Source organism: Amia ocellicauda, chromosome 12, assembly GCF_036373705.1.
Source record: "Amia ocellicauda isolate fAmiCal2 chromosome 12, fAmiCal2.hap1, whole genome shotgun sequence".
Lineage (NCBI taxonomy): Eukaryota > Metazoa > Chordata > Actinopteri > Amiiformes > Amiidae > Amia > Amia ocellicauda.
Genome location: NC_089861.1, coordinates 32,555,395 through 32,580,641, shown reverse-complemented (window position 1 = coordinate 32,580,641; position 25,247 = coordinate 32,555,395). Strand labels below are relative to the sequence as shown.

The 25,247-nt window shown below is 50.2% G+C and overlaps 2 protein-coding genes across 2 annotated transcripts; both read right to left on the bottom strand.

Moving 5' to 3' along the window:
- Positions 1-509: 509 nt before the first annotated feature.
- znf576.1 (zinc finger protein 576, tandem duplicate 1) lies at positions 510-17,512 on the bottom strand. The gene is made up of 13 exons (XM_066717903.1): positions 17,116-17,512; positions 14,560-14,644; positions 13,414-13,697; positions 12,739-13,275; positions 10,793-12,537; positions 7,976-10,357; positions 7,592-7,856; positions 7,334-7,479; positions 6,993-7,242; positions 5,628-5,841; positions 3,397-5,165; positions 2,801-3,045; positions 510-2,535 (listed from the first exon to the last, which is right to left on the bottom strand). The coding sequence occupies exons 1-13, from the start codon at positions 17,510-17,512 to the stop codon at positions 1,090-1,092; spliced, it is 9,765 nt and encodes a 3,254-aa protein (XP_066574000.1). The 3' UTR covers positions 510-1,089.
- Positions 17,513-22,976: 5,464 nt separating this feature from the next.
- Positions 22,977-25,190, bottom strand: LOC136764965 (zinc finger protein 22). Its single transcript, XM_066719368.1, has 3 exons — positions 24,933-25,190; positions 23,900-24,062; positions 22,977-23,563 (listed from the first exon to the last, which is right to left on the bottom strand). Exons 1-3 carry the CDS (start codon positions 25,119-25,121, stop codon positions 23,406-23,408), a joined length of 510 nt encoding a protein of 169 aa, XP_066575465.1. The 5' UTR covers positions 25,122-25,190; the 3' UTR covers positions 22,977-23,405.
- Positions 25,191-25,247: the final 57 nt, after the last annotated feature.

The following is a 25,247-nucleotide window of genomic DNA, read 5'->3' as shown; positions in this document are numbered from 1 at the left end:
GTAGACAGGGAAGATGCCAGCAAATACAGCAGTGTCAGTATGATATTGTCTGCACTGTGAGTGAGCAAGTGTTGGGGGGGGTCTCTCCTGTCTCAGCACTGTTATACCAATAACGCTGCAGTGCACTGTCTCCTCAGAATATCTGGTGGCGCTGCTGGTGGCTGGACACACACAGAGCGTCTCCTGTCCAACTGGGACCTCATTAGACCAGCCCACTCCGCTTGGGGAACCTTCAAGGCGAGTAGACAGTGGCCTTCACTGCAGTGTGATAATCTGATCATCTCCAATATCTATCAGCTGTGACGCCAGTGGCAAGTGGGATCACCGTGGAAGATGTTCCTTATTAGGAGAGAGTGCAGGTCTGTGACCGAGTCCAGAGGTTTCATACTGCGCTCTGAACCCGCTGCGTCCTGATTCGGAGTCCACCCTTTTCCTTACACAAACAGGCACCACAGACAGAAGCACACAGAAAAACAGGCAACACTGACAGGCAGGCAGGTAGGCACACAGAATAATGAGTCCTGACACTTTTATATGATGACAAACAAATTTAATAGTTTTTTTTCTTGTGGGGAGCAGGCACAGTGCCAGTGCACACAGTACACAGTCGGGCCTTGCTGGAGAAGCAGAGAGGCCCCATTCGCAGCCCTCCCACTGCCTGCATCATTTTATATAACAAAAAGACAAGACAGAACAATCCAATATAGTAACAAATAACTTAGCAGAAATTCAACACTGGACATCTTAAATCAATAAAAATCAATTATACACCCTTTTCACAGTGCGGCAAGCACTGTAGCGTGCTACTGGACCAGGCCCTGACACAGAGCTCAATACCAAAAATAATAAATAAATAAAAAAAATAAAACAAAGAGATGCACGTTAGTGATCGGACCCAGCTGCGTTGACCCCAGTTTAAAAGGCGTTGCAGGCTGAGAGAGGCAGCAATGGAGAGATGGAATTTCTGATACAGGGTGATGAAACACAGTGTAGTGTAGTGTAGTGAGGGACAGTAGTGTAGTAAACTGCATTTTATTAAACTTTACTGAATTGAACTACTGTACTGAAACTACTGGATTGTAAGCTGGGCTAGGTCAGGCTGTGGAATTTGTAGAAGCAGTTGTTGCCATGGGTGATGCACAGGAAGACGTGGCACTTGAGGCAGAGCACGCTGCACAGGCGGCCACAGCCATTACGATGACAGGGGGAGGGGTGTCTGGGTTCCCCCTGCTCCGGCCAATGTCCCTGCCCATCGAACCGTGCAGCCAGGGAGGGGGAAGAGACAGAGGGCTGGGAGGAAGGGGAGGAGGAGAGAGAGGGTTGGGTAGGGGAGGTGGGGGGGGGGGTTTGGGAGGAGGCAGAGAGGGAGGAGATGGGGGTCAGGGGAGGGGGCTGCAAGGGGAGGGAGGAGAAAGAGGGTGGAAGATGGGAGAAGGAGGTGCTAGAGGAGGCTGGGGGGGTGACTTGGCTGGGGGCCTGGGAGAGGATAGGAGCAGCAGGAGGAGGAGGAGACTGAGATGAAGAGCGAGGAGGAGGAGGCGGCGGCGGCAACAATGGCGGGGGGGGCGAGGCTCCCTGCCCCTCCTCAGCCTCCCCTTCTCCCCCCACCAGTGCCTGAGCCACCATCAGTCTGAACGTCATGAGGCTGATCCTGGAGACCCTGTCGTCATGCTCAGAGCCGGTGTGGCCTTCATTGTATAGGAGCCAGCTGTTCACCAGAGCCAAATCCACCAAGTGCCACAGAACCGCCTGGGTGGGGTCTGAAGGTCTAGCACAACTCCCCGGGGTCCGGTACAGGCCCAGGAGCCGGCGGGTCAGCCCAGCGCCCCGAGTGGAGGCCCGGTACTGCCGACAAACTTCCGGGACACCATCAACACCCCCCTCTGGCGCTTCCTCCCCGCCCCCACCCACAAAGGTGGACAGGTATGCCCCTCTCTCATTCCGCACCAGCACCATCCTCCCATCTGCTCTCACCAGCTCCTCCCATCTGGTCTCCCTCTCCTCCTCCTCCCCCTCCCTCCTTCCTACCTCTGCCCAGCTTGTGCCGTACACTCCGGACAGGAGGAGGCGGTCCAGCACGGGGGCTGAGGCGTAGCCCCGCCCACACAGGAACACACAGGCCCTACCCTCCCCCTGGCCCTGCAGGGTCTCTGTCACCTTGGAGATCACCCAGGCCATACCCCTTCTCTCCTCCTCTTCCTCCTCCTCCTCCTCCTCTTGGATCCAGAAGTCCAGGATTCTCCCGCTGGCCCCCACCAGGACAATGTTCCGATATTGGCTCTCCTTCCTCCCCAGGGGCACTGCGAGCTCTGCCACCGCACATCGCCTCTCCCTGGGCAGCTCCCTGCACCCCTGGCACACCCTGGCCACCACCGGCCCCAGTCCACCCTCGCTGCGGGAGCCCGCCTCTGTCCCCAGTCTCTCCTGTGTCAGTCTCAGGCCCCTCATCAGCTGGCGGTAGCGGGTGTCTGACAGGGCGTCGGCGATCAGGGGTACACGGGTAGAGCTCTGCCAGTACAGTCTGGAGCTAGGGAACTGAGGGAGAGAGGGATGCTGTGTCAGTCTGTGGGTCAGTCAATTAATATTAAATATTAAATGATCGGTGGATAAAGTGCTTAGATTGCAATGGAAAAATAAATAAAATGTGGGTTTTCTAATAGTAATGCGAGCATCTCTGCAGAGAGCTCCCAACACGTATTCCTGAAACTCTGAGCTGAGCTGAGTTATGCAGAGAATTAACTCTGTACACTGAGGCCAGACACTGCTTTGCAATCCTTACAAAGCATCAAATTATACTCACCCTAAGTGTTCCCATGGCGATGTGGATTCCGACCAGCCTGGCGACCTCATTGGCTGAGGGGACCGGCTGGATGTAGCTGCAGCGGGCCACACCCTCCCACACCCCCAAGTCCAGGAAGTGAGAGAAACACTGCAAGGGAGAGCGTCCCCCCCACACACTGACCCTGGGAGGGGGCGAAGGTGGCGTCACTGACAACAGGCAAGAGAGAAACCTGAGAGAGGAGAGAGAGAGGTGTAACCTTAGCACTAGAACCGGTGAGATTTTGGACTACATACAACCGCCACACCCGCAAAATGTGCATCTCCTTTATAAAACAGCACTGAGACGAAAATGTAAAACAAATAGTTGGATAAAACAGAATATTTTTATTTATGAACCTCACGACATTTTCATGGCAGAAACATTGAAAGTATTCTTATTTTTTCAAAAACGAGAACATATCCATAAGCATGAAAAAAATGAAAACTACGCATTAAATGTGTAAACGGGTGTAGAAATCTTAGCACTTATACAATTATAAAACAAATATTTTAAAAATAGCATAAAAATATCTTCTGCCACATGAAAGCACTTTGAAATGGCTCTGTCTGTCTATTACAGCTGCATACAATCAACGCAGAAAACACGCTTTTCAACACTACCAGTGCATTTGCCACAGGCTGCCTTTTCACAACGTGCGCAAACATCAAAAGTTCTGTTTTTGTTGCATTTAGCAACCTGGCATTGTCTTTTAGTACGTGTGCCAGTGGACGCAGAGCTGGCTAAAGGTTGAGGGGCATTTGCCAGACGGCTTTCGTTTTTTTTTGCTAGAAGTTTTTGCCGCAGCTCCAGGGCTAACTGCAAAATGAAGTCCCTACGAGTCATTGTGTCGCTGGTGCACTCCTTGTACAAAAAAAAAGCATTGATGGCTGCCAGGTCCAAAACATTATAAAAAACAGACACAGGCCACCTGCGAGTAGCACCTTTTACAGAATACAGTCGTGCCATTCGATCTACTGCATCCACCCCGCACTTTGTTGCATTGTAAAAGACAACAGTCTCTGGCCTTCGTTTAGCATCAGTTCCAATGGCCACCGATTTGTGCAGAGAGCTTAGAATAAGCATGTTTTTTTTCCTTTTACACCTGTACACACTCAGGGTGGCACAGTCATTCTGCCTTAATAGTGTGGTGGTGTGCAGGGGGTCTCGCACCGCGTGAGCTGCTGGTGGTAACTCTCTCCTTGTCTTCTTCAAACTGCCTACCAAGGTTGTGTTTTTCTTCTTCAACTCCCTGGCCAAATGTAGAGAAGTAAAAAAACTGTCAGTAGTGACATTGCGTCCTTCACCCAGGTATGGTTCCATTAGCTTCAGTACAACACTGTCTCCCAGTCTCTCACCGGCAGGGCACACCTCGTCCTTTCCTAGGTAGGGGTAACCATTTACAAGATATTTTGAATCCGTGTCAACTGCAAGCCAGAATTTGATACCAAACCTTTCTGGCTTGCTGGCCATGTACTGTGTCCAGGGACAGCGGGCCTTTGTGGGAAACAGCTGCTCACCCACAGTGATGTTAGGTCCAGGCTTATAGCAGGCAATGCTATTTCTGATGAAGGTGTCCCAAACATCTGACGCCAAGGCAAATTTGTTTTTGATAAGACGAGCCACTCTGGTTGTTCTCAAATCAAAACGTAGGTATCTCAGGATATCCAGAAAGCGATTTCGTGACATTGTTTCCTTGAAAAAGGGAAGACCCCAGTCTTTTGACCAGTAGCTCTCCACATACCTGCTTTTGCCCGCATATGCACCACGGACGAACAGGATTGCTATGAAAGCTTGTAATTCCTCCATGGTTAGTTCCCAGTGCTGGACATTCAGAGCCCGTCGTGCCTCTGCAATGGTACAGCGCTGAATGTGACCCAGCAGTTGCATGGGGATCAACAACAGAAATGCACTGAGGGGGGTGTCTATGTTTCGTCTTGCATGTGGCGTTGGGCCCGATGTTTTAGATAAAACATCTTCAGCTGCCCGCTTTCTCAAAGTAGTGCCACCTGCTTTCATATTTTTCCAAACTATCCCATCTCTGCTCGTCTCTGCGCTTGGAGAAGATGATGCAGCAGATGCAGGGACAGCAGTGGTTTCTCCAGTAATGGATCTGGACCTGCCACGACCACGACCTCTTCCCCTGGTTGGCTCTGCTTCTGCTTCACCATCAGATAAATGTGGCTTGGCGTCTTCACTTTCACTGTCAGAGCTGCTGGTTTCAACGGCCCAGGATGCGTCACTGTCTCCATCACTTACGCCACCATCAGAATCTCCTTCTGCCACGTTGAGTAACAGTGTAAGTGCTTCTTCCGTTTTCAGTACTCGTCGTGACATCTTCTCAGTCCTGTATAGATACCGAATTGTAGTGCCAACAACAGTTTAATAAACGCTAACACCAGCCTGTCGCCAAACCTACACCTAATACAAAAGACTTAGTATACATGATCAAACAGGTGACTTGATCAAGGCATTGATACAGAGACCTGGGTTTGCAATGTGATCAAGATTGCTGAGCCAATCAGAGGACAAGCAGATGAGAGCTATATCACCCATGATTCTTCAATTGTGTATATTTTGTAATAAAAAATAATTTACAGTCGAAACATCGTATACATATTTAATTTAAATGTGTTGTAACCCACAAGACATGCACGAGAAATTCACATACGTTGAGATATTTACATTTGAATTGTAAAAGCCCCTCAATAAGCGGCTATGGCGGTGCAAGAATTAAACCAAAACTATCTGGACAGACAGACACACTGACTGACAGACGCTCCGACACAGAGTCACTATGCTCAGTCACCTGTCTCTGCTCCAACGATGCTCTCGGACCCCAGGCCAGCTCAGCTCATCTGCGGGGGGGGCCCCGACTCCATCCCAGTCCTCCTCCTCTTCCTCCTTTTTCACATAGAAATGCGCCATGGCAACCGCTTCCTCCTCCGGCTCGGACTCACAGCCTTCTAAATCCCCGCCACATTCTAGAGCGGAACCCAGGTGCTCTGGAAGGTTTTGTGGGCCTAGAACACAGTAACACGTCTCTTTATTGGGCTCTATATGTCTCCATAATGAAGACAATAACAATAAACATAGGAAACAGGAAAAACAACAACTATAGTAATAACAGGGATTCCACCCTTTAAAAAAGTATTTTTCCAGCACTTTTCCAAGACATTTCAGCTTTTTTCCATGACGTTATTGCCATGGCTACTTACGCTTTTAACATGTATTTTAATTTAATCACAATTTAACAATGTTAGTTGTTTAATTTAATGATTTAACTTCAGAGAATATCAGATCATATTTTCAAAAACTTACAGAAGAGGAGTATCGATTTATACAATGCATTCAAATAATTCTGAACGGTGTCACAGTAAACTTTAGCCTTAAGCTAATGTATTAGTAACAGGCTTGCTTTGCACTTGAGCATTTCTGTTATTAATAGTCAGCAAATCATTTATATTAGAACTTTCACTGAATGCACTAAATATGTTCTACAAAAGGTTCAATTGTATCTTTAATTATGGCAAATACATTATACGTTTACTTAAAAGACAACACAGGTGCTAAAACGTGCTAATCACAACCATGTGGGCTTGGGTTCATCATACAATCATAAGGCAATGCTTATGAAAATGCCAAATTCACATAAAATATAAGAAAATGCTTTTAATGACATCCTTACAAATTGTTGTAGGAATTTGGTATTTTAGCAAATAGGAGCATGGGCCACTGTGACAACTATGTAGCTTGTTAAGTAATATGAACTTAAAAATTAAATAGTGCCAACCAGCTCAGATAACTGAGGGGCGGGGCTGGCAAAACAAGTTCATAGGTCCACCATCACTGCCCTAGTTCATACTTTATTAATTCTGCCAAAATAGATTGTCACCGTTTTCTAGGACATTTCAAGGATATTTACAGTTTTGCCTATTTTCCATTACTCTTCCAGGCCTGGAAATGAAATTAGTAATTTTCTTGGTTTTCCAGGATGCATGGAAACCCTGAATTACAATATTAATAATGAATAATAATGACAAAAACATCAACAAAAAAAATATAAAAGTAAAAATAACAATAGTAACCATAATATAAAAAATAACTATAATAAGAATAGCAACGACAAAATAAATAATACCAAGAATATAGTATTAATAATAATAATTACTACCGCTCTCTCTGTGGAAATGAGAGTTGACTCTGAGTGACTCTCTCTGTGTCAGTCCCTCTCTCTCCCTCTCACTTCCCTCCATCACGAGCTCCCCAGCACCCCTCTCCTCATTGGGCTGTGTGAGGGCAGGGTGAGGGGCAGGGTGAGGGGCAGGGTGAGGGGCAGGCAGTGGTGTGGATCGTGGCTCAGGCTCTTGTTGGCCGCTGTGCTCTAGTTCCTCTTCCATCTGTGGCCAAGTCTGCCCTGAGATCTGGGAGAGGGAGAGACAGAGGTCAATCCTGACACACACACACAAGTACGGACTGACTGACCAACTGACTGACCCTCTGCCCCATACTCACCACCCCAGGCGTGCTCTCTCGCTGTACCTCCACCTCTCTCTCCTCCTCCTTCACCAGGGGGAACATGCCTTGTTCACAGGGCCCCTCTCTCACTCCTCCTCCTCCTGCCCTGTTTCCCCTCTCCGGGAGCTTGACTGAATCTGGCCCTGTGAAGACAATAAGATTCCATTAAAAAGTGACACAGTGACTGACTGACACACTGACTAACACACTGTCAGATACACTGTGTGCGCTCTTGTGGCGGTGTGTGTATGTTACCTTGTGTCTCCTGATCAGTCTGGATGTGGTGCAGAAATTGGGGTTCGTCCAACACCAAGGGGTCCTCCTCCTTCACCAAGAATACACACACCCCGCCATCCACAGCCTCCTCCGGCCCCCCCTCTCCACTTTCCCTCACCTGGCTAGGGGGGGCACCCTCCTCTGCCTCGGGTGGGACCTCCTCCACTTTGATCACTCGGCCCCCCAGAGATTCCATCAGACTGAGCTGCCCAGGGACCACAGACTGTTCCCTAAAACTCAGGGACTAAGATAGAGAGGTGGAGGGGAGAGAAACAAAAATAGGTGAGAAAGTCTTTCAATGTTCGGACTGTTTTATGTCGTCTATCAGAGACAGAGAGAGAGACTGAATGAGCAAACACTCACCTCTGTCTCACAGTCCCCATCATTGCCCATCCTCTCAACCCCACTCTCCTCTCCTCCACCCAGCGCCACCGCCGGCGGGAAGAAGCCCTCCAGCAAGACGGAGGAATGGGACACCCTCCCTCCTCCTCCGTCCCCTACTGCCTGTGCCTTGTCCTCCTCCCCCTCTCCTTCCTCTGACTTCAGCACCTCCACAGTGGTGGTCATGGCTTCCAGTTCAAAGACAATCTGCTCCTCAGGACACTCCTCCTCCAGAGAGGAAGACAATGCTCCTCTTCCTCCTCCTCCCTCTCCCGGGTGTAGATGCAATGTCAGACCCTCTATGACAGCAGTGGAAGTCTGGAAAAATGCTCCCAGCTCTACCCCTTCCCCCATCTCCTCCTCCTTTATACCGCAGGTTTCCATCGGTGACTCCAATCTGAACAGGAGCCCCCCAGCGCCCACCTGCCCCATTCTCACCCCATCCTCATCCTCCCCCTCTCTCTGCCCCTGCCGTCCCTCGTTCCCCCTCAGCACTCCAACTCCTCCTCCTTCCTTTCCTCCCCCTCCTTCAGCCTGTTCCCCCTGCATCCTCTTCCCTTTCCTCCACCTCTCCTCCTCCCCCACTTGCACCTCCTCTTCCTCCAGTTTGATGGCCCCTGTCTGCCCGGTCTCAGTCTCTCGCTCTTGTGTGCCCTTTGACCTCCATGGCCCAGTACAACCAGTGCCTGTCCCTGTGGGAAATGGACCAGTCTCTGGACCCCCCTGGCTCAGGTTCTGGGGCCCTGCTTGGCCCAGCCCACTCAGTGCAGTCTCTCCTGCTTCTTCGTCCTCTTCTTGAAGCCAGCATCCAGGTTGAGTTGTCTGGTTCTGGACAGCCATGTCAACTGGACTCGGTTGGTCCCCACTGGGCTGTTGGTGCTGTTGTCCAGCGGCTACCTGGTCCAGAAGCTCCTGCTTGATCTCTCGTTCCTTCTCTCCCTCCTCTTGTCCAGGGTGAGGCAGGAGGAGGAGAGCGAGGGAGGCAGAGGAGGGAGGAGGAGGCTGTTTCAGTGTCAGTGCCGGTTCCTCCCTTTCTCCTCGCTCAGGAGCAGAGTGATCCCTAGGCTGTGCCACAGGTCCATTCTGTGCCGCCCCCTCTGAACCCGGAGTTCTGGTTCCAATACTGCTCTGGCCCTGGTTTGAGAGGGCAAGAGGGGGAGGAGGCGGAGAGTCATCCACACGTGGAAAAATATCCCCTTCTTCCATTGCCCTCTGCCCCTCCTCTCCCACCTCCCTCTCTCCCACTGCCCTCCTCTTAAACCCTGGTTGTCCAAACTCGTCTTCCTCCTCCTCCTCCTCCTCCTCCTCTTCTTCTTCTTTCTCCTTCTCTTCTTCCTCCTCCAGTCCTAGTCTCCATTCCCGGACTCTTGAATCCTGCGACATTCCGACCGATCTCCTCACCAAAGCCTGGGATTCTTCCACCTCCTCCTCGGGCTGTGGAGGTGGATTCCTCCTCCTCTTCCTCCTCTTTGTCGATGTCCTCTTCCTCATGCCAGCATCCTCCTCTTCCTCTGTCGCAGTGGAAATCAGAGGCAGATGCAAACTGGGATCGAGAAGCTGGGATGGAGGTACAGGTGGCGTCTCCCTCTCTAGTCCTCTCGATCCCTCCTTCTCCTGGTGGTGGGGGACGGCCTGCAGTGACGTCCTTGAACCCGCCCCTCTCCGGCCCCTGCCCCTTGGAGACGAGTCTGCACGGGGAAAAGGGGTGGGATTGGTCGGTGGGGGGTTCCGTGGAGAACTTCGGGTTCTACCTGTGGCATTCCTTGCTGGACAATGTGTTGGGGTGGGGGGAGCTCGCAAATCCTGCTCCTCCCTCCCTGCCACTTCCCTCATGCCATCTCCCTTTCTCTTTCCCAAACTCTCTTTCTGTCCCTCTCCTCTCTTCTTTCCCTGTCCTTTCCTCTTCCTTCCTGCTCCCTTCCCTGTGCTCTTCTTCTCTGCCGCTTTTTCTCGCATACGGTCCTCCTTCACCTCTCCCATTCGTTCCTTCTGCCCCGCTCTAATTCTCTCCTCATCACCCTCTCCCTCAACCATTCTCTCCTCCTCCTCCGTCATACCCTCCCCCTCTCCCTGTCTGTGCTCCCTCTCTCTATGTCCTCTCAGCCCAATCGTCCCCTCGAACCTCTGACCACACTCCTCGCATCCCAGTCCCTGCCGCTTAGCAGGCGTGGGGCGACACAGCACCCCTACCCGGCGCTTCCTTCCCCGTTGTGCAGGGCGGGGGGCTGAATGAGCAGAGGAAGAGGCAGAGGAAGATGAGGAGGACGGAGGGGGTAGCGGGGCCTCCTCTTTCCCCAGCTCCAGGCAACGGGTTTGCTGTGTGCATGCTTGAGGGTTTGCATTCTGACGGCTCTGGGGGGGTCTCTGGGGAGACGGGAGTGGGTGAGGCTGCTGTGTAGGAGGGGCCTCTAGCGCAGAGAGAACTGGGGAGAATTGTGCTGGCCTGTCCAGCTGCACACTGCACTGTTGCCATGGCTGCTGGGGTGGCTGCTGCTGGTCCTGGGGTGAGCTGTGCTGCTTTGGGTCCTCCTGGTCAAGATGAAAATTGTGATTTTGTTGTTGTTGGTCTAAGTTTAAGTTGTGTTGTTTTTGTTGAAGGTCTATTTCTAGTCGGCATTTTTGTTGGTCAAGTTGTAAGTTGTGTTTTTGCTCCAATTGCAAGTTGTGTTGTTTTTGTTGAAGGTCTATTTCTAGGCGGCATTGTTGTTGGTCAAGTTGCAAGGTGCGTTTCTGTGGCTTTTCAAGTTGCAAGGTGTATTGCTGTGGCTTGTCAAGTTGCAAGTTTTGTGGTTGGTTCACTTGCAAGGCATGTTGCTGTGGTTGGTCCAGACTCCCCTTGTCATCCAACTGGGGGCTCCATTGCTGCTCCAGCTCTGGGCTCAGGCCCATATGTGGCTGCTCTAGCTGGGAGCTCTCAACCTCAAGGGGTGAGCTCTGCGTCTGCTCCAATCCTTGACCTGGCAGCTGCTCCTTCTCCAGGCTCCCTTTGCCCCGCAGCTGGCCCAGTCTCGAGCTTCCTGCTGCCTGGTGCAACTGTAAGCCACTCTGTAGTCCAACCGGACACCCCCCATCTTGCAATTGCTCCTGCTCTCTCTGGTCCTCCAGCCCCTCACCCAGCATTGTGCCCTCCTCCTGCCTCTCCCCTCGCTCTTCCCCCTGCAGTATTTTCAGCTCTTCTCTCAGCTCTTCCTGCTCCAGCATCCTCCCACTGGCTGGTGGTGAGCGCTGAGTGGCTGGTGAGGGCTGCGAGGCAGGCATGGGCTCTGTGGCTGGTGAGGGCTGCTTGGCCGGCGGGGGTTCTGTAGGTGGAGAGGGCTGCTTGGTCGGCGCGGGCTCTGTGGGCGGAGCGGGCTGCGTGGCCGGAGCGGGCTCTGTGGGCGGAGCGGGCTCTGTGGGCGGAGCGGGCTCTGTGGGCGGAGCGGGCTCTGTGGGCGGAGCGGGCTGCGTGGCCGGCGCGGGCTCTGTGGGCAGAGCGGGCTGCGTGGCCGGAGCGGGCTCTGTGGGCGGAGCCGGCTGCGTGGCCGGCGCGGGCTCTGTGGGCGGAGCGGGCTGCGTGGCCGGCGCGGGCTCTGTGGGCGGAGCGGGCTGCGTGGCCGGCGCGGGCTCTGTGGGCGGAGCGGGCTGCGTGGCCGGCGCGGGCTGCGTGGGCGGAGCGGGCTGCGTGGGCGGAGCGGGCTCTGTGGGCGGAGCGGGCTGCGTGGCCGGCGCGGGCTCTGTGGCTGGCGCGGCCTGCGTGTCCGGCGCGGGCTCTGTGGCTGGCGCGGCCTGCGTGTCCGGCGTGGGCTCTGTGGCTGGCGCGGCCTGCGTGTCCGGCGCGGGCTCTGTGGCTGGCGCGGCCTGCGTGTCCGGCGCGGGCTCTGTGGCTGGCGCGGCCTGCGTGTCCGGCGCGGGCTCTGTGGCTGGCGCGGCCTGTGTGTCTGGCTGCTCCTGTCCAGTCTGCAGCATCTGTGTCTCCGCCTCTTGCAGCTGCTCCCGTTGTTGCTGCTGTGTTTGTGGCAGTGGTTTTGGTGTCGGCTGTTGGGCGGTCAGCGGCTGGCAGTGGAGCTGTTGCAGGGGCTGTGGCAGCAGTTCCGGCTGTGCTGAGGGGTATGGGTGTGGGCAGGGGTGTGAGAGCTCCATCTCTTGTTGCTGGGGCAGCTGCTGTAGCTCTGGGGGCTCCCCTGTTAGCTGCCCCGCCTGTGCTGGCTGTCCAGGCTGCTGCTCCTGCTGTGTGTGCAATGGCGGCTTTTCTTCTGGTTGTGTTTGGAGTTCTAGTTGTTGTTGCGGTGGTTGCAGTTCCAGGGCTTCTTGTGGCTGAAGTTGAAGCTGCAGGTCATGTTGTTGTGGTTCATACAGCGCTTGTGCCTCCAATCCCAGGGGCTCTTTGTGTAGCTGAGGTTCGGGAGACTTTTGCTGGAGTTGTTGTGTTTGCAGTTCCAGTTGTTGCTGCGGTAGCACTGTGGGCGCCTGTGTTGGGTGCTTGTGCTTCATGTGTCTCAGCCGGGTCTTTGCACTCTTGAAGGTCACATGACACAGGGGGCAGTTGTGGACGATCTCACTCTCCTCTGCAGAAAACACAACAGAGTCACTGGCATGCAGACAGAGACGAAGACTGACTGGCATATAGAGATACAGAGACAGAACAACTGACAGACAGAGTAACACACAGAGACAGAGAGACTGACTGACTGACAGCCTGATACACTCATTCCCCACCTTCCTCTCCTCCAGACCCCTCTACAAATGACAAAACACCAACAACTCACTTGCATCACCCCCAGCTCCTGCTCCTCCACCTCCAGCTCCTGCTCCCCTACTCCCTGGCCCTTCCCCTGACCCCTCCTCCTCCTCCTGGGCATGGGTGAGCAGGTGGCGGTGGAGACCCGAGGACTGGCTAAAGCGGCGGGGGCAGCGGGGGCAGCAGTAGGGCCGCTCGCCGGTGTGGGTGCGTCGGTGGTAGCGAAGCAGGGTCAGCGTCTTGCAGGCTTTGCCGCAGTCAGCGCAGGCATAGCCAGCCTGGCCAAAGTGTGCCCGCTTGTGCAGGGTGAGCTCAGAGGAGCGGGGGAAGGCAGCGCCACACACGGGGCAGCGGAAGGGCGTACGGTCCGTGTGAGCGCGCTGGTGAGCCAGCAGCTCGCGGGAGGATGGGAAGGGCCGGTCGCACACATAGCAGGCGAACAGTGCGTCGCCCAGCACCGCCGCCTCGTACTCCGCCGGGTGGCGCTTCTTTAGGTGGCGCTCCTTGCCCTTGAAGTCGCTGAAGGTGATGTGGCACTCCAGGCACTGCAGGGACAACTGGGCGGCTGGAGGGAGAGGATGTTCATTTAGACAATGTCTGACTGACTGACTGGACGCTACAGTACAGTAACACTGACTGACTGACTGGACGCTACAGTACAGAAACACTGACTGAGAGAGAGAGAGAGGGCCAGCCCACTTACAGGTGAGTGGTGTTGAGGGGGCCTGTGGGATGTCTCGGCGTAGGGGCTCCAGGCGGTCCTTCTTTGCTGGAATGTCGACTCTAGGTCCCACACTCTGGACTGGCCCTTTAAGGCTGCCAGACTCCAGCCCCTTTGTGTCCATGTCCATGGCCCCGCCCCCTACAGCAGGGCTGCCAGCCTTCTCCTGGCTGATTGGTGGAGCCTCCGTCTCCATAGCAACTAACTCCTCCCACCGCTCCCTGAAGGGGAGGGGTTGATTCGATTGTAGCTCCAGTGGAGTATTTCTGAGAGAGAGAGATTAATACAGTCACAGACTTTTAACCAACTCTGTTTTACAATGTACAGGAAAAGAAAGGACTTCTTCGTATACACAGCAGACAGATATCAAGACGGAAAACAGGAGACACTTCTTCACACACAGAGTCGTCACAATCTGGAACAAACTCCCCAGCGATGTGGTTAAAGCTGAATATTTGGGAACATTTAAAATCAGACTGGATAGGACCCTTGGATCACTTTATTAATGGACACCAAACGAGCACAATGGGTCGAATGGCCTCCTCTCGTTTGTAAACTTTCTTATGTTCTTATACCCACACAATCATCAAACTACACTTTCATGTGTTTATGCCACACAACACTTTACTGTGTTTATACCAGATCACACTACACTACACTGTACTATGTTTATACCACACAACACTGTACTGTCGTATGGGAGAAAAGTGCTGTAGCGCACCAAAATAAAACGTGTAGTAGTGGACAAGTCGTGTTTTATACCGTTTGCATTTCAGATTTGCATGTGATCAGGTCACAGCGGGTGTGCAGGTCAGCGGCCTGCGGAGGTGCTACTGCACAGACCCATCTTTGTCCCACATAGTGAACGCATCTATTATTGCACCAACAATAAACTGAAACATGAATCGCAATATACAACAGGCAAAGCATCGGGACATCTACAGTGTACTGTGACTGCTATATAGCCTACACCTTATTTTACAAACACAACGCATATTCTTACTTCATAACATATACTGCAGCCCACAGCTCAAATTCCCGTTTTAATGGACGAGTTTGATTAAATAAATTAAACATTCATATATTTGTTTTGTATGCGTAATGTATACATATTTGCCAGAGACATACCTGCGTGCGCTGTGCTGTGATGGTCCACTCTCTTTCCCTCCCACCACCAGCGTCGCATTGGAACACAAAGGGAGGTCCGAACACTCTGGAAGGCGGAGAGAGATGACGACATTAAAACACGACGGAGGCGTTAGGAAGCGAGAGCTGGCCGCAGAGCATCTTGGTAGTTGTAGTGTCGTTTCTTGAAACAGCTTAATTACTCTTAGGGGTCTTTCCGTTGTATGATCAATAATAATAATTAAAGTAACTAACATATTTGCTATTATACTGCAGCTATTATCCTACTTACTTTTACAAACTACTGAAGAGGGATACTACTCCTAACCAAAATTATACTACTATACTACTACTACTTTATTATTACAGTATTACAATGTTAACCTGCATTTAAAAAAATACTATAATTCAGAAACGTCCCTCACCACACTTTATTCTGTATGTTCCTTATTTGGCGACTACAAGCAGACTCCAAACTATAAAGGATGTACCAGGAATTAAATAAACAACAACTAAATAAATAAACATGTAGTGGATTTTTTCTCCATTTTCCACAGAGACTCAGGACTCAGGTTGATTCTCAGCTCCGGGTGTTTTATTCAATGCATGCAAGGGAAGAGCACCCCATCACCCATGAAGCAATAAAGCAACTCTTAAAGCATTGGCAGAAATACAAACAAATATGTATGTTGTTTTAAAGAGCATATTGGTTCAGAGGGCACAGAGACTACTTGGTGTAAGGTGAGACAGAGAAATGCATTGGATTGTTTGAATGCCCAATGGCAGAAGTCCCATTCCTACCATAGCAGGGGGTCACATACCTTTTGTTTCAGGGTTCCTTTGTTCTATATGCAGGCCATCAAAAAACAATTATACCCAACTCCTGAGTGTCTGCAAACTTGACTGGCAAAACCTGTTTCTGGACTAGCGCTGTACCCTGCTATTGTTTTTATGCAAACCTGGTCCCTAACTCATCTGCATGTCAGGGCCATGTTTAATGCCGAGTCCAGTTTGATTTTAGGAAAGTTGATTTTGCCCTCTTCAGTCCCTCCTTTTAGACACTTGATGATACCCAATCCAGGGATCCAAACCAGAAGTTACAAACACATGGTTTGTTTGCAGAGATCATCATTACCACAACCCTTAACTCTGTTCCCTTCCATCTGATCTTTGTTCTTGTTTCAGCAGAGTGTCATGGTAGGTGTAGTTACATAAGATCATAAGAAAGTAAAAAAAAAAAAAAATCCCTCCACAAGAGGTAAGTTCATAAGTGATTTATTAATACCAACCTTCCCCCTTTTATAATATATATATATATATATATATATATATATATATATATATATATGTATACAACAAATTACAACCATTAATGACATTTAGGTGTTTTCCTAACTACAAAACACTGAATCACACTAAACCAGTAATGCTTAGTGTGGTTTTATTGGAGATGGGTTCACTCCATCACATGATCCAAGGATCCTATCCAGTCTATTTTTGAATGTTCCCAAATTTTTAGCTTTAACCACATCGCTGGGGAGATTGTGACAACTCTCTGTGTGAAGAAATGTCTCCTGTTTTCTGTATTGAATGCCTTGAAGCCCAATTTCCTTTTGTGTTCCCAGGTCCATGTTTCCCTGCTGATCTGAGATCGGGCAATCTTCGCAAATGCCAGAAGGGCTGGTCCATTTTTTAGTTTGGTGGGTGGGTCGATTCCCATGTGTAGACACCCGGACCGCACATCATCAACAATTAACCCCTTCCCTGCCACACACCTCCCCTCCCTGTACAAAGTACGGAAGACCACCATCGGCCACCCCCTCCCCAGCTGGAACCCAACACCGAGGGGAGGGCGGGAGGGCCAAACGGTAAGCCACCTACTCTCCCAGGGTCATACACTCTGGTACTGTCCTCCCTTTTCTGTAAACATGATGGGACCCACCTCCGGGGACAGCCGTCTCCCTCTGCTGGAGCCCGAGTCCAAGATCTTTTAACCACTTTTAATGAATGATTGTTTTTAAAATATGATTTGAAAAATGAATTTTAATTGTTTTTAAAGAATTCGTTGATTTTAAATGCATTTGTTTTGTTTTGGTATTTGGTTGGTTTTGTTTTGTTTTTTCTTTTGTCAAATACATTGGCCGTTTGGTTTTTAATTTTAAATGCATCAGATTGTTTTGGTTTTGTTTTTTATTTTATGGTTTTATTAGTTTTATGATTTATCTGATGCATTTTCAGTTAATTTAAATGTATTTGACCATATTGTTTATTTGTTTAATGGTTTTATTTGGCAGTATTGCCCTTAATCACAAGTTTATTTGATTTATTGCACGTTTATTTGAGTTCATGTATTTTGTTTAAGTTAATTTAATTTAATTTTTTTTTAAGTGATTTTAGGAATTGATTTAATTTTTTTTAATCATAAGTATAAACATTTTGAATGTTTTTATTTTATTTAAATGTAAAATACTTTACCTAATAAAACAGTATTTTCTGTGACCCTGGGCGAGGCAATGGTGCCTCTCCCTGTCCGGGTTCTCCCTCCCCTCCAGATTCTACCTCCGGGTGAGATAAATCTCCCTGGCAGTGGTGGTGCCCCCTCAGGGCACAGTAGCAGCCACGACACTGGTTCTTCGTCCCCGGGTGGCAGCAGCAGCAGCAGGCTGGCAACCCTGGGCGGTGTGGGCGCGTCATCCCCGGGAGGCGGCAGCAGCAGCAGGCTGGCTTCCTCAGGCGGTGCGGGCGCGGCATCACCGGGTGGCGGCAGCAGCAGGCTGACTTCCCTCTCGAGCTCCGGAAAGTCAGCCTCCTCAGGCTGCTGAGGCAAAAGCGGCCGGAGTTCCACCTCAGAGGGCGGAGGTGGGAGTGGCAGGAGGTCCCCCGCAGATGGCAGAGAGGGCGGAATGTCCCCCTCCGTTGCTGGGGATGGCTTCAGCCCCGGCAACCAGGCACACATCCGCTGTCTCTCCTCAGCAACACATGAAAAGGCTGCTGAGGAGGAGACCGTGCCTGCCCCCATCCCCCCAAAAAAAATTCAGGGGGTGCAGCCTCCAGCTCCTCCCCCTCTGGCTCTGGGGACGGGGACAGCAGCCCCAGCTCCTCCCCCATGGCAGGACTGGTAGCAACCCCAGGCCAAACGGGACCCTCGGGAGGCGACAGCACCAGCAGTGGACCCTCCAACGGTGAACTCGGGAGGGGAGCCCCTGGCCATGGAGGCGGCAGCGGGAGCTCCACTTCTCCCTGATTGGGACGGAACCAGCAGGCATTCACCCTCTGCTGGTGGTGGAGGGAGGGGCACGCAGTCCTCCCACGGTGGAGGAGGCAGAACCAGCAGGCATTCACCCTCTGCTGGTGGAGGTGGAAGCGGTGGAGATGGCAGAGGCCGAGGCAGCTCTTGCTGCTCTGCTCTGGGTGGTGGAGGCAGAGGCAGCAGGTATTTCTCCTTTGCTCCTTTGCTGCCGGAGGCCTGGGCGCTGGACGCACGGGCTCCCCCCCTCTGGGCGCTGGACGCACGGGCTCCGGAGGCGACAGGGCCTGGTCTCACCCAGAACCACTCTGCCACATCCCCCACCAGGCCCTGGTTCCAGGCTTCCTCAAACCTGAGATCTCCATAGGGGCAGTCCACCCGGTCATGCCCGAACTCGCCACAGGCCGGGCACATGGGGGCCCCTTCAGCCCTCCATTGTTCCTGCTCTGCAGCCCAGTCCAGGGGCCCAAACCGGCTGGGGACCCAGGACCACCACCACTCCTTCACCTGCTGCTGTCTGCTCCTCTTTCCCATTATCATTTTCTTTTTTTTTTTTTTTTCAAAAACTACTGCTCCAAGCCTCCCGGTGGCACTATCCCACTGCTAACACCATATGTGGCAGGGTATCCAGTAATGGAGGCTTGGAGATTGACCACAGGTAAACAAAACAGGCTTTATTAAATAAACAAAATAAACTGGCACGATGGCCAAACAAAAAGATACACAAAACTCAAAGAATAAATTCACAGGCTGGACCTGAGGGCTGTACTATGAAGCGAGGTAACTGGCTTATCCAGGTAAGTTCAGGGGTAACTTTGCGAGGTCGGGTGTAACTTCCCGGTTAACCCGCACTACGAAGGTGGATAAGTTTTCCCCAAGGTATGCTGTCATGGCAATATACGTGTCATCTCTACACTGCTCCGAGCAGGTTATGTTCGTGGTTAACTCGGTGATACCCTATATAAGCACCGCCCCTCCGCCCACAGTCTTGTCGAGAAAAATGCTGCCACATTTGGAAGACCCAATCAACATCGGCGCACAGTTTGAGGGGCTCACTCCGCAGGGTGAGGGTGTTTAGAGACCGTGCAAATCCTCTATCTTACCCCGATGATGTTCTCTATGAAAGATATAATTTCTCATCGGAGGGAATTCAGTATCTTTGCCGGCTTCTAGGGCCAGACGTCTCCAATGCCACTCGCCGGAGTAATGCCCTCACTGTTGAACAGACAGTGTGCTTTGCTTTGCGGTATTTTGCCAGCGGACACTTCATGTATTCTATCGGTGATGCTGAACATCTGAGCAAGAATACTGTGCCGTGCAGTTCGCAAAGTGGCACTCGCTCTCTCTAAACTGCTGGTTTCATTTGTTGTGTTCCCTGGCCATTTAAGCGTGCTAAAGATCAAAGAGGCTTTTTATGCGATTGCAGGTAATTCGCAATTTAGAAGTACTTGATCTATTTTGTTGGCAATCACAGAGGTCAGACGTTTCTTGTAGTTGGCCACCAGGTTTGCACACATCTCAGGAGGGATTTTGTCCCACTCCTCTTTGCAGATCCTCTCCAAGTCATTAAGGTTTCGAGGCTGACGTTTGGCAACTCGAACCTTCAGCTCCCTCCACAGATTTTCTGTGGGATTAAGGTCTGGAGACTGGCTAGGCCACTCCAGGACCTTAATGTGCTTCTTCTTGAGCCACTCCTTTGTTGCCTTGGCTGTGTGTTTTGGGTCATTGTCATCCTGGAATACCCATCCACAACCCATTTTCAATGCCCTGGCTGAGGGAAAGAGGTTCTCACCCAAGATTTGACGGTACATGGCCCAGTCCATCGTCCCTTTGATTCAGTGCAGTTGTCCTGTCCCCTTAGCAGAAAAACACCCCCAAAGCATAATGTTTCCACCTCCATGTTTGACGGTGGGGATGGTGTTCTTGGGGTCATTCCTCCTCCTCCAAACAAGGCGAGTTGAGATGATGCCAAAGAGCTCGATTTTGGTCTCATCTGACCACAACACTTTCACCCAGTTCTCCTCTGAATCATTCAGATGTTGGCAAACTTCAGACGGGCCTGTACATGTGCTTTCTTGAGCAGGGGGACCTTGCGGGCGCTGCAGGATTTCAGTCCTTCACGGCGTAGTGTGTTACCAATTGTTTTCTTGGTGACTATGGTCCCAGCTGCCTTGAGATCATTAACAAGATCCTCCCGTGTAGTTCTGGGCTGATTCCTCACCGTTCTCATGATCATTGAAACTCCACGAGGTGAGATCTTGCATGGAGCCCCAGACCGAGGGAGACTGACAGTTATTTTGTGTTTCTTCCATTTGCGAATAATCGCACCAACTGTTGTCACCTTCTCACCAAGCTGCTTGGCGATGGTCTTGTAGCCCATTCCAGCCTTGTGTAGGTCTACAATCTTGTCCCTGACATCCTTGGACAGCTCTTTGGTCTTGGCCATGGTGGAGAGTTTGGAATCTGATTGATTGATTGATTCTGTGGACAGGTGTCTTTTATACAGGTAACAAGCTGAGATTAGGAGCACTCCCTTTAAGAGAGTGCTCCTAATCTCAGCTCGTTACCTGTATAAAAGACACCTGGGAGCCAGAAATCTTGCTGATTGATAGGGGATCAAATATTTATTTCCCTCATTAACATGCAAATCAATTTATAACTTTTTTGAAATGTGTTTTTCTGGATTTTTTTGCTGTTATTCTGTCTCTCACTGTTAAAATACACCTACCATTAAAATTATAGACTGATCATTTCTTTGTCAGTGGGCAAACGTACAAAATCAGCAGGGGATAAAATACTTTTTTCTCTCACTGTATTCAAAATCAATTTCCATGTTTCCACCCTCAACCCTTACTGTCATGCATTCTGCCAGTGGCATGCATAGACATTTTGGGGGGCATGGGCGCAAGCCAAAGAAAGTGCACCCTGTCCGTGGGGGTGATGGTGACAAAGTGCGGTCCGGTGGGGGAAGGCGGGGGGAGAGGTAGAGCTGCCGAAGTGCGGTCCCGGTGGGGGGGGTGGAGGAAGTAGAGGGGTAGTAGGTGGAGGGGTATAGCTGCCATCAGGAAAATGGGCACTTTGGAAGTCTTATTTAAAGCATGGTCTCACAGGTTGAGCCTTACCTGTGCACGTGCCTGCTTTCTGCAGAGGTGGCCACACACCAAGTCCCATTTCTCAATTGTGCACCGTTCCAATATCCATCAGTGTCAGATATTAAAGCAGTAAGTGTAATTTTAGAGAGTTAGTATTAGTAGGTTAGTATTGTGGTCACTGAAGAGGGCTTTAAATGAACTCTCCTAAAATCAAACTGGATTAAAGATGGCCCTCACTTGCAGATAGGTTGGGGACCAGCTTTGCATAAAGACAATAGCTGGGTACAGCTCTCGTCCAGAAACAGTTTTTTCCAATCAAGCTTGCAGACACTCACGAGTCAGCTATAGAGTCAGCTATACTTTTTGTTTGTTTGCCTGCATATATAACAAAGGAACCCTGAAACAAAAGGCATGCAAACTCCCGCTATGATAGGAATGCGATTTCTGCCTGAGAAAATGGCCAATCATCTCTAGTCCATTTCTCTGTCTCATCTTACACCAATATATCATGATTGGTTGTCCCAGGTCCCACCAAGGACACTCTGTGCCCTCGCAACCAATACTCCCATCAAAACTTCATGTATATATTTGTTGGTATTTCTGCCAAAGCTTTAAGAGTTGCTTTATCGCTTCATGGGTGATGGGGTGCTCTTCCCTTGCATGCATTGAATAAAATGGGTCCCCGTCATTTCGTCCCGTGACAATTCGTCCCTGACAATTCACCCAGGCGACAATTAATCTCCATGACAGTTCGTCCCCAACGACAATTCGCCACCATGTTAGTAAAATAAAGTTTGTGGCACCTCAGTAAAGGTGAGTTCAATTGTGTGTCCATTGTTTGTATAGGTTAACTATTTCTGTAACTGCCTTCACAGCATCTGATTGCAGTGAATCTTGTCTCTGTGGGGGTTCTGGTATCACTGGTACAGGAGCCATTTCATTGTTGAATTCTCCACACTCTTGTTGTGCAATGTCCACACCCCAGGAACTGACTTACAGATTTGACCCCCCACATTATCAGATCATTCCCAATTATACAGTTTAACTGGGCTTACACGGGTCGACTGTTTCGTACCTGAAGCAAAGTTACTTGCCCTCCTTTAGTGCAGTTTATCGCTGCCTTTTTACCATTTATTATAGCCCCTAACTGTCCTAGCACATCATTTCCTAGGATTGTTCCTTCACTTGTGTTGCATACATGAAACTCTGTAACTATGTAAATGCATCCAACATCCAGTAATGTCAGCTCTGATTTAAAAGCTTGTTTGCACCACCACCCACACCCTCAATAATGACATATTCCCTGGTAATTGGGAGAGGTAGATTAGTTATTGAAACCTAGGCTCCAGTATCTATTAGCATGTCACACAACTGATCCCCTCATTGTGCTTGCAAATAGCAGTGTCCTCCTTTTCTTACTACCTGACCTATGCCAGTGGGGGCCAGTCTGTCCTATTTTTGTACCTCCATTCATCTGCATCACTTGTTCATAAGTGAACATTGGTAGTGCAGCGGGCAAGGTTTGTGTGGCTGCTCTTTCCATCCCCCGTCTTCTCATTCAGCCTGTTCACTATGTTCCCTGCCCAACCCAACTGCCCAAGTCTACCTTGGATTAACTCCAACTTCGAATGCTTTTTGCAAATGTGGTCTCAGACCAGTCAAAACTGTTTGCACAAATTCCTGGTCATCCTCCTTTGGCTCTGGGGGGCCAGAGTAATCCCTGTATGCTTCCCACTTACGTATCCCATATTCCTGCACTGATTCTCCTTCTCTCTGCCTAACCCCCATTATCCAAGGCCAGTCAATATGAGGCCTGCCTGTAGCTTTTAATACACCCTGTTTTAAGTGAGATAATGTATAATTTATGTTGGCATCAGTCAGATAAGTCCCATTCTTAATATCATCTTCCAGTTTGACCATCACTGCAGCTTCAAAGGCTGAAAATGTGAATGTCCAAACATCAGTGTCCGACAACCTGTAACTTGTAATAATATAATTTGGGACATTCATTCACACACATAAAAACTTCTACTTATATTTTTACTATTAACCAGCACAGAGACACAGAGGCACAAAAGGCATGAGTTTCAAGGGCTTTATTGCGAAGTCAGAGCCGCATGCCCCTCCACTATGACAGGCCGGGCCGGGCACACAGGGGGGTTGGTTGGTAATCTGTCAGTTTGAATGTCGGGTTGGGTTCTTTAGGGGGACTGGTTATTGTGTGGGGTGGTTGTTTAAAGGGACAATAGGTTGGTCAGTTTTGGGGGCAGGTTGGTAAGGATTGGTTAGCGAGCGGGGCGGAATGGTAAATGGGTGGGCATGATGACGTTTAAAGAAGGAGGTGGAAGGAGGAGGAGAAGTGGGGAAGGGGAAAGTGATTATATAAATAACAACAAAATAAATCAACAACAACAATAATAATAATAATAATAATAATAATAATAATAATAATAATAATAATAATACAAATAATAATAATAAATTATAAACATCTTTCCCCCCTCCCCCGGTCAATCAGGGTCTGTCTTGATGGGCATGGCGAGGAGGGAGGGGTGCAGGGTGGGGGGGTGCTTGGCGTTCATGTGACGGTCCCGGGTCTTGGGGTCACTGAAGGTGATGTGACACAGCTGGCACTGCCAGGGCAACAGGCTGCCACCACCGCACAGAGCTGAGGGAGAGAGTGATGGAAGGGGGATTATTAGTTAGTACATTTACAACTATAGTATAGTATAGTATAGTATAGTATAGTATAGTATAGTATAGTATAGGGGCCCAGACTGGCACAGCGCTGTAGGGACTATAGTATAGTATAGGGGCCCAGACTGGCACAGCACTGTGGGGACTATAGTACAGTATAGGGGCCCAGACTGGAGCCAGTGCTGTGGGGACTATAGTATAGTATTTGAATTACAAATTTGCAGTGCAGAACACAGTACATTGCTGCTCAGTACAATACTGTAGCATGCACTCTAACTTGAGCTGCCAACACAGCTGTGTAACTCACAGGGGGCGTCCAGGGTGAGGCGGGGCTGTGAGGCAGGGAGGGGATGCTTGTCCCGGGGAGGTGGGGGCTGCCGTGTCTCGTGGGGGGGCAGTGGAGGGGGTCTGGCGTGGATGCTTTTGTGCCGCTGCAGACCGGAGGCTCTCTTGAAAGTGTTGCCACACAGCTGGAGAGAGAGACAGAGAGAGAGAGGGAGGGGAGTATGTCAGTGTCTCATGCCTCGTTTCCACTGCCGTAGCGTCCGTGTCCATCACCATTGTGGGAGGAGCTTTACATGATTGCAGACAGCATAATAAATACCCAGGTTTCTGTTAAACGTGTTCTATAAACGTGTATAGACAACATTTTATTCAGACAAGCAATACTTTACCGTATTATTGTAATCGTATTGTAAACCGGATATGTGCTATTAGATATGCCTTTTAAACACACAACTTGACTCCCTTAACTTATTACTCTTCCTACAGATTTGTAATTGCAAACAACACTTTTTTCCATGTTTTTTTTAATATACTTAGCAGACACCCTTAACCAGGGCCTGTTACAATTGAAACAAAATACAAACACTTCAAGAATAATCATACAGTAACAGCAGCTACAATATAGCAGGTTATAATTTAACTAAAGTGTGCACGTTTCAGTCATGGCATTTATGAATGTAAAAACTTAAGTGCAAGTTTGACTAAAATACACACATTTCAGTAAACCCTTTACAGTAAGCAAAGGTACAGTATACAGCATCATAATGCTTCTGAGTCCTAATAAGAGCATATTTATGAACTTTGAGTTGAACAAATTAAGTAATTTATTAGTCCTTATGTTTCAGAGAAAAACCCAGATCTGCTGTATTTATTTATTCATTCATTTAACTTGTAAATGGGCACACGTTAACAATATTGTGTTCTCCATCATACTGATTGTCTCTGCGGACCATAAAATCGCTACCATGTCCTTAATTGTTTGTACTCTGCCTGAGGTTTTTTTTCATTTTTTTTTTCAGTGTCTCTGTGTGTTCCAGTCTCTCAGTGTGTCTCACCTGGCACAGGTAGGGCCTCTCCTCGGTGTGCAGGCGCCGGTGGCTCAGCAGTGCCTCCTGGCTGTGGCAGAGCTGTCCGCAGTCGGCGCAGGCGTGGCTCCAGGGTCCCCGGGGGTGGCGGCGGCGCCGGTGTGTTGCCATGGCAGCCGGCCGCTCGAACCCCTCACCACACAACGGGCACAGGAGCATCGGGTGGGGCAGGGTAGGGGGTGGTGGAGTTGGAGTGGGGTCTGAGGTGGGGAGGGAGGTAGGATAGGTGGGAGGGATCGCGTCGAGAGGGAGCGGGGGAAAGGGAGGGAGGGCAGGACAGGGGGA

What these genes read in the sequence shown, in the direction of transcription:
- znf576.1 (XM_066717903.1), bottom strand. Translation starts at nt 17,512, where the DNA reads ATGTGTGCCTGGTTGCCGGGGCTGAAGCCATCCCCAGCAACGGAGGGG. An exon ending in GACTGATCAGGAGACACAAG is followed by an intron (nt 7,480 to 7,591) that starts GTAACATACACA and finishes TTGTCTTCACAG; the next exon opens with GGCCAGATTCAGTCAAGCTC. An exon ending in TCATTTCCACAGAGAGAGCG is followed by an intron (nt 5,842 to 6,992) that starts GTAGTAATTATT and finishes ACTGTGTTCTAG; the next exon opens with GCCCACAAAACCTTCCAGAG.
- LOC136764965 (XM_066719368.1), bottom strand. Translation starts at nt 25,121, where the DNA reads ATGCTCCTGTGCCCGTTGTGTGGTGAGGGGTTCGAGCGGCCGGCTGCC. An exon ending in AGAGGCCCTACCTGTGCCAG is followed by an intron (nt 24,063 to 24,932) that starts GTGAGACACACT and finishes CTCTCTCTCCAG; the next exon opens with CTGTGTGGCAACACTTTCAA. An exon ending in CCTCACCCTGGACGCCCCCT is followed by an intron (nt 23,564 to 23,899) that starts GTGAGTTACACA and finishes TCTCTCCCTCAG; the next exon opens with CTCTGTGCGGTGGTGGCAGC.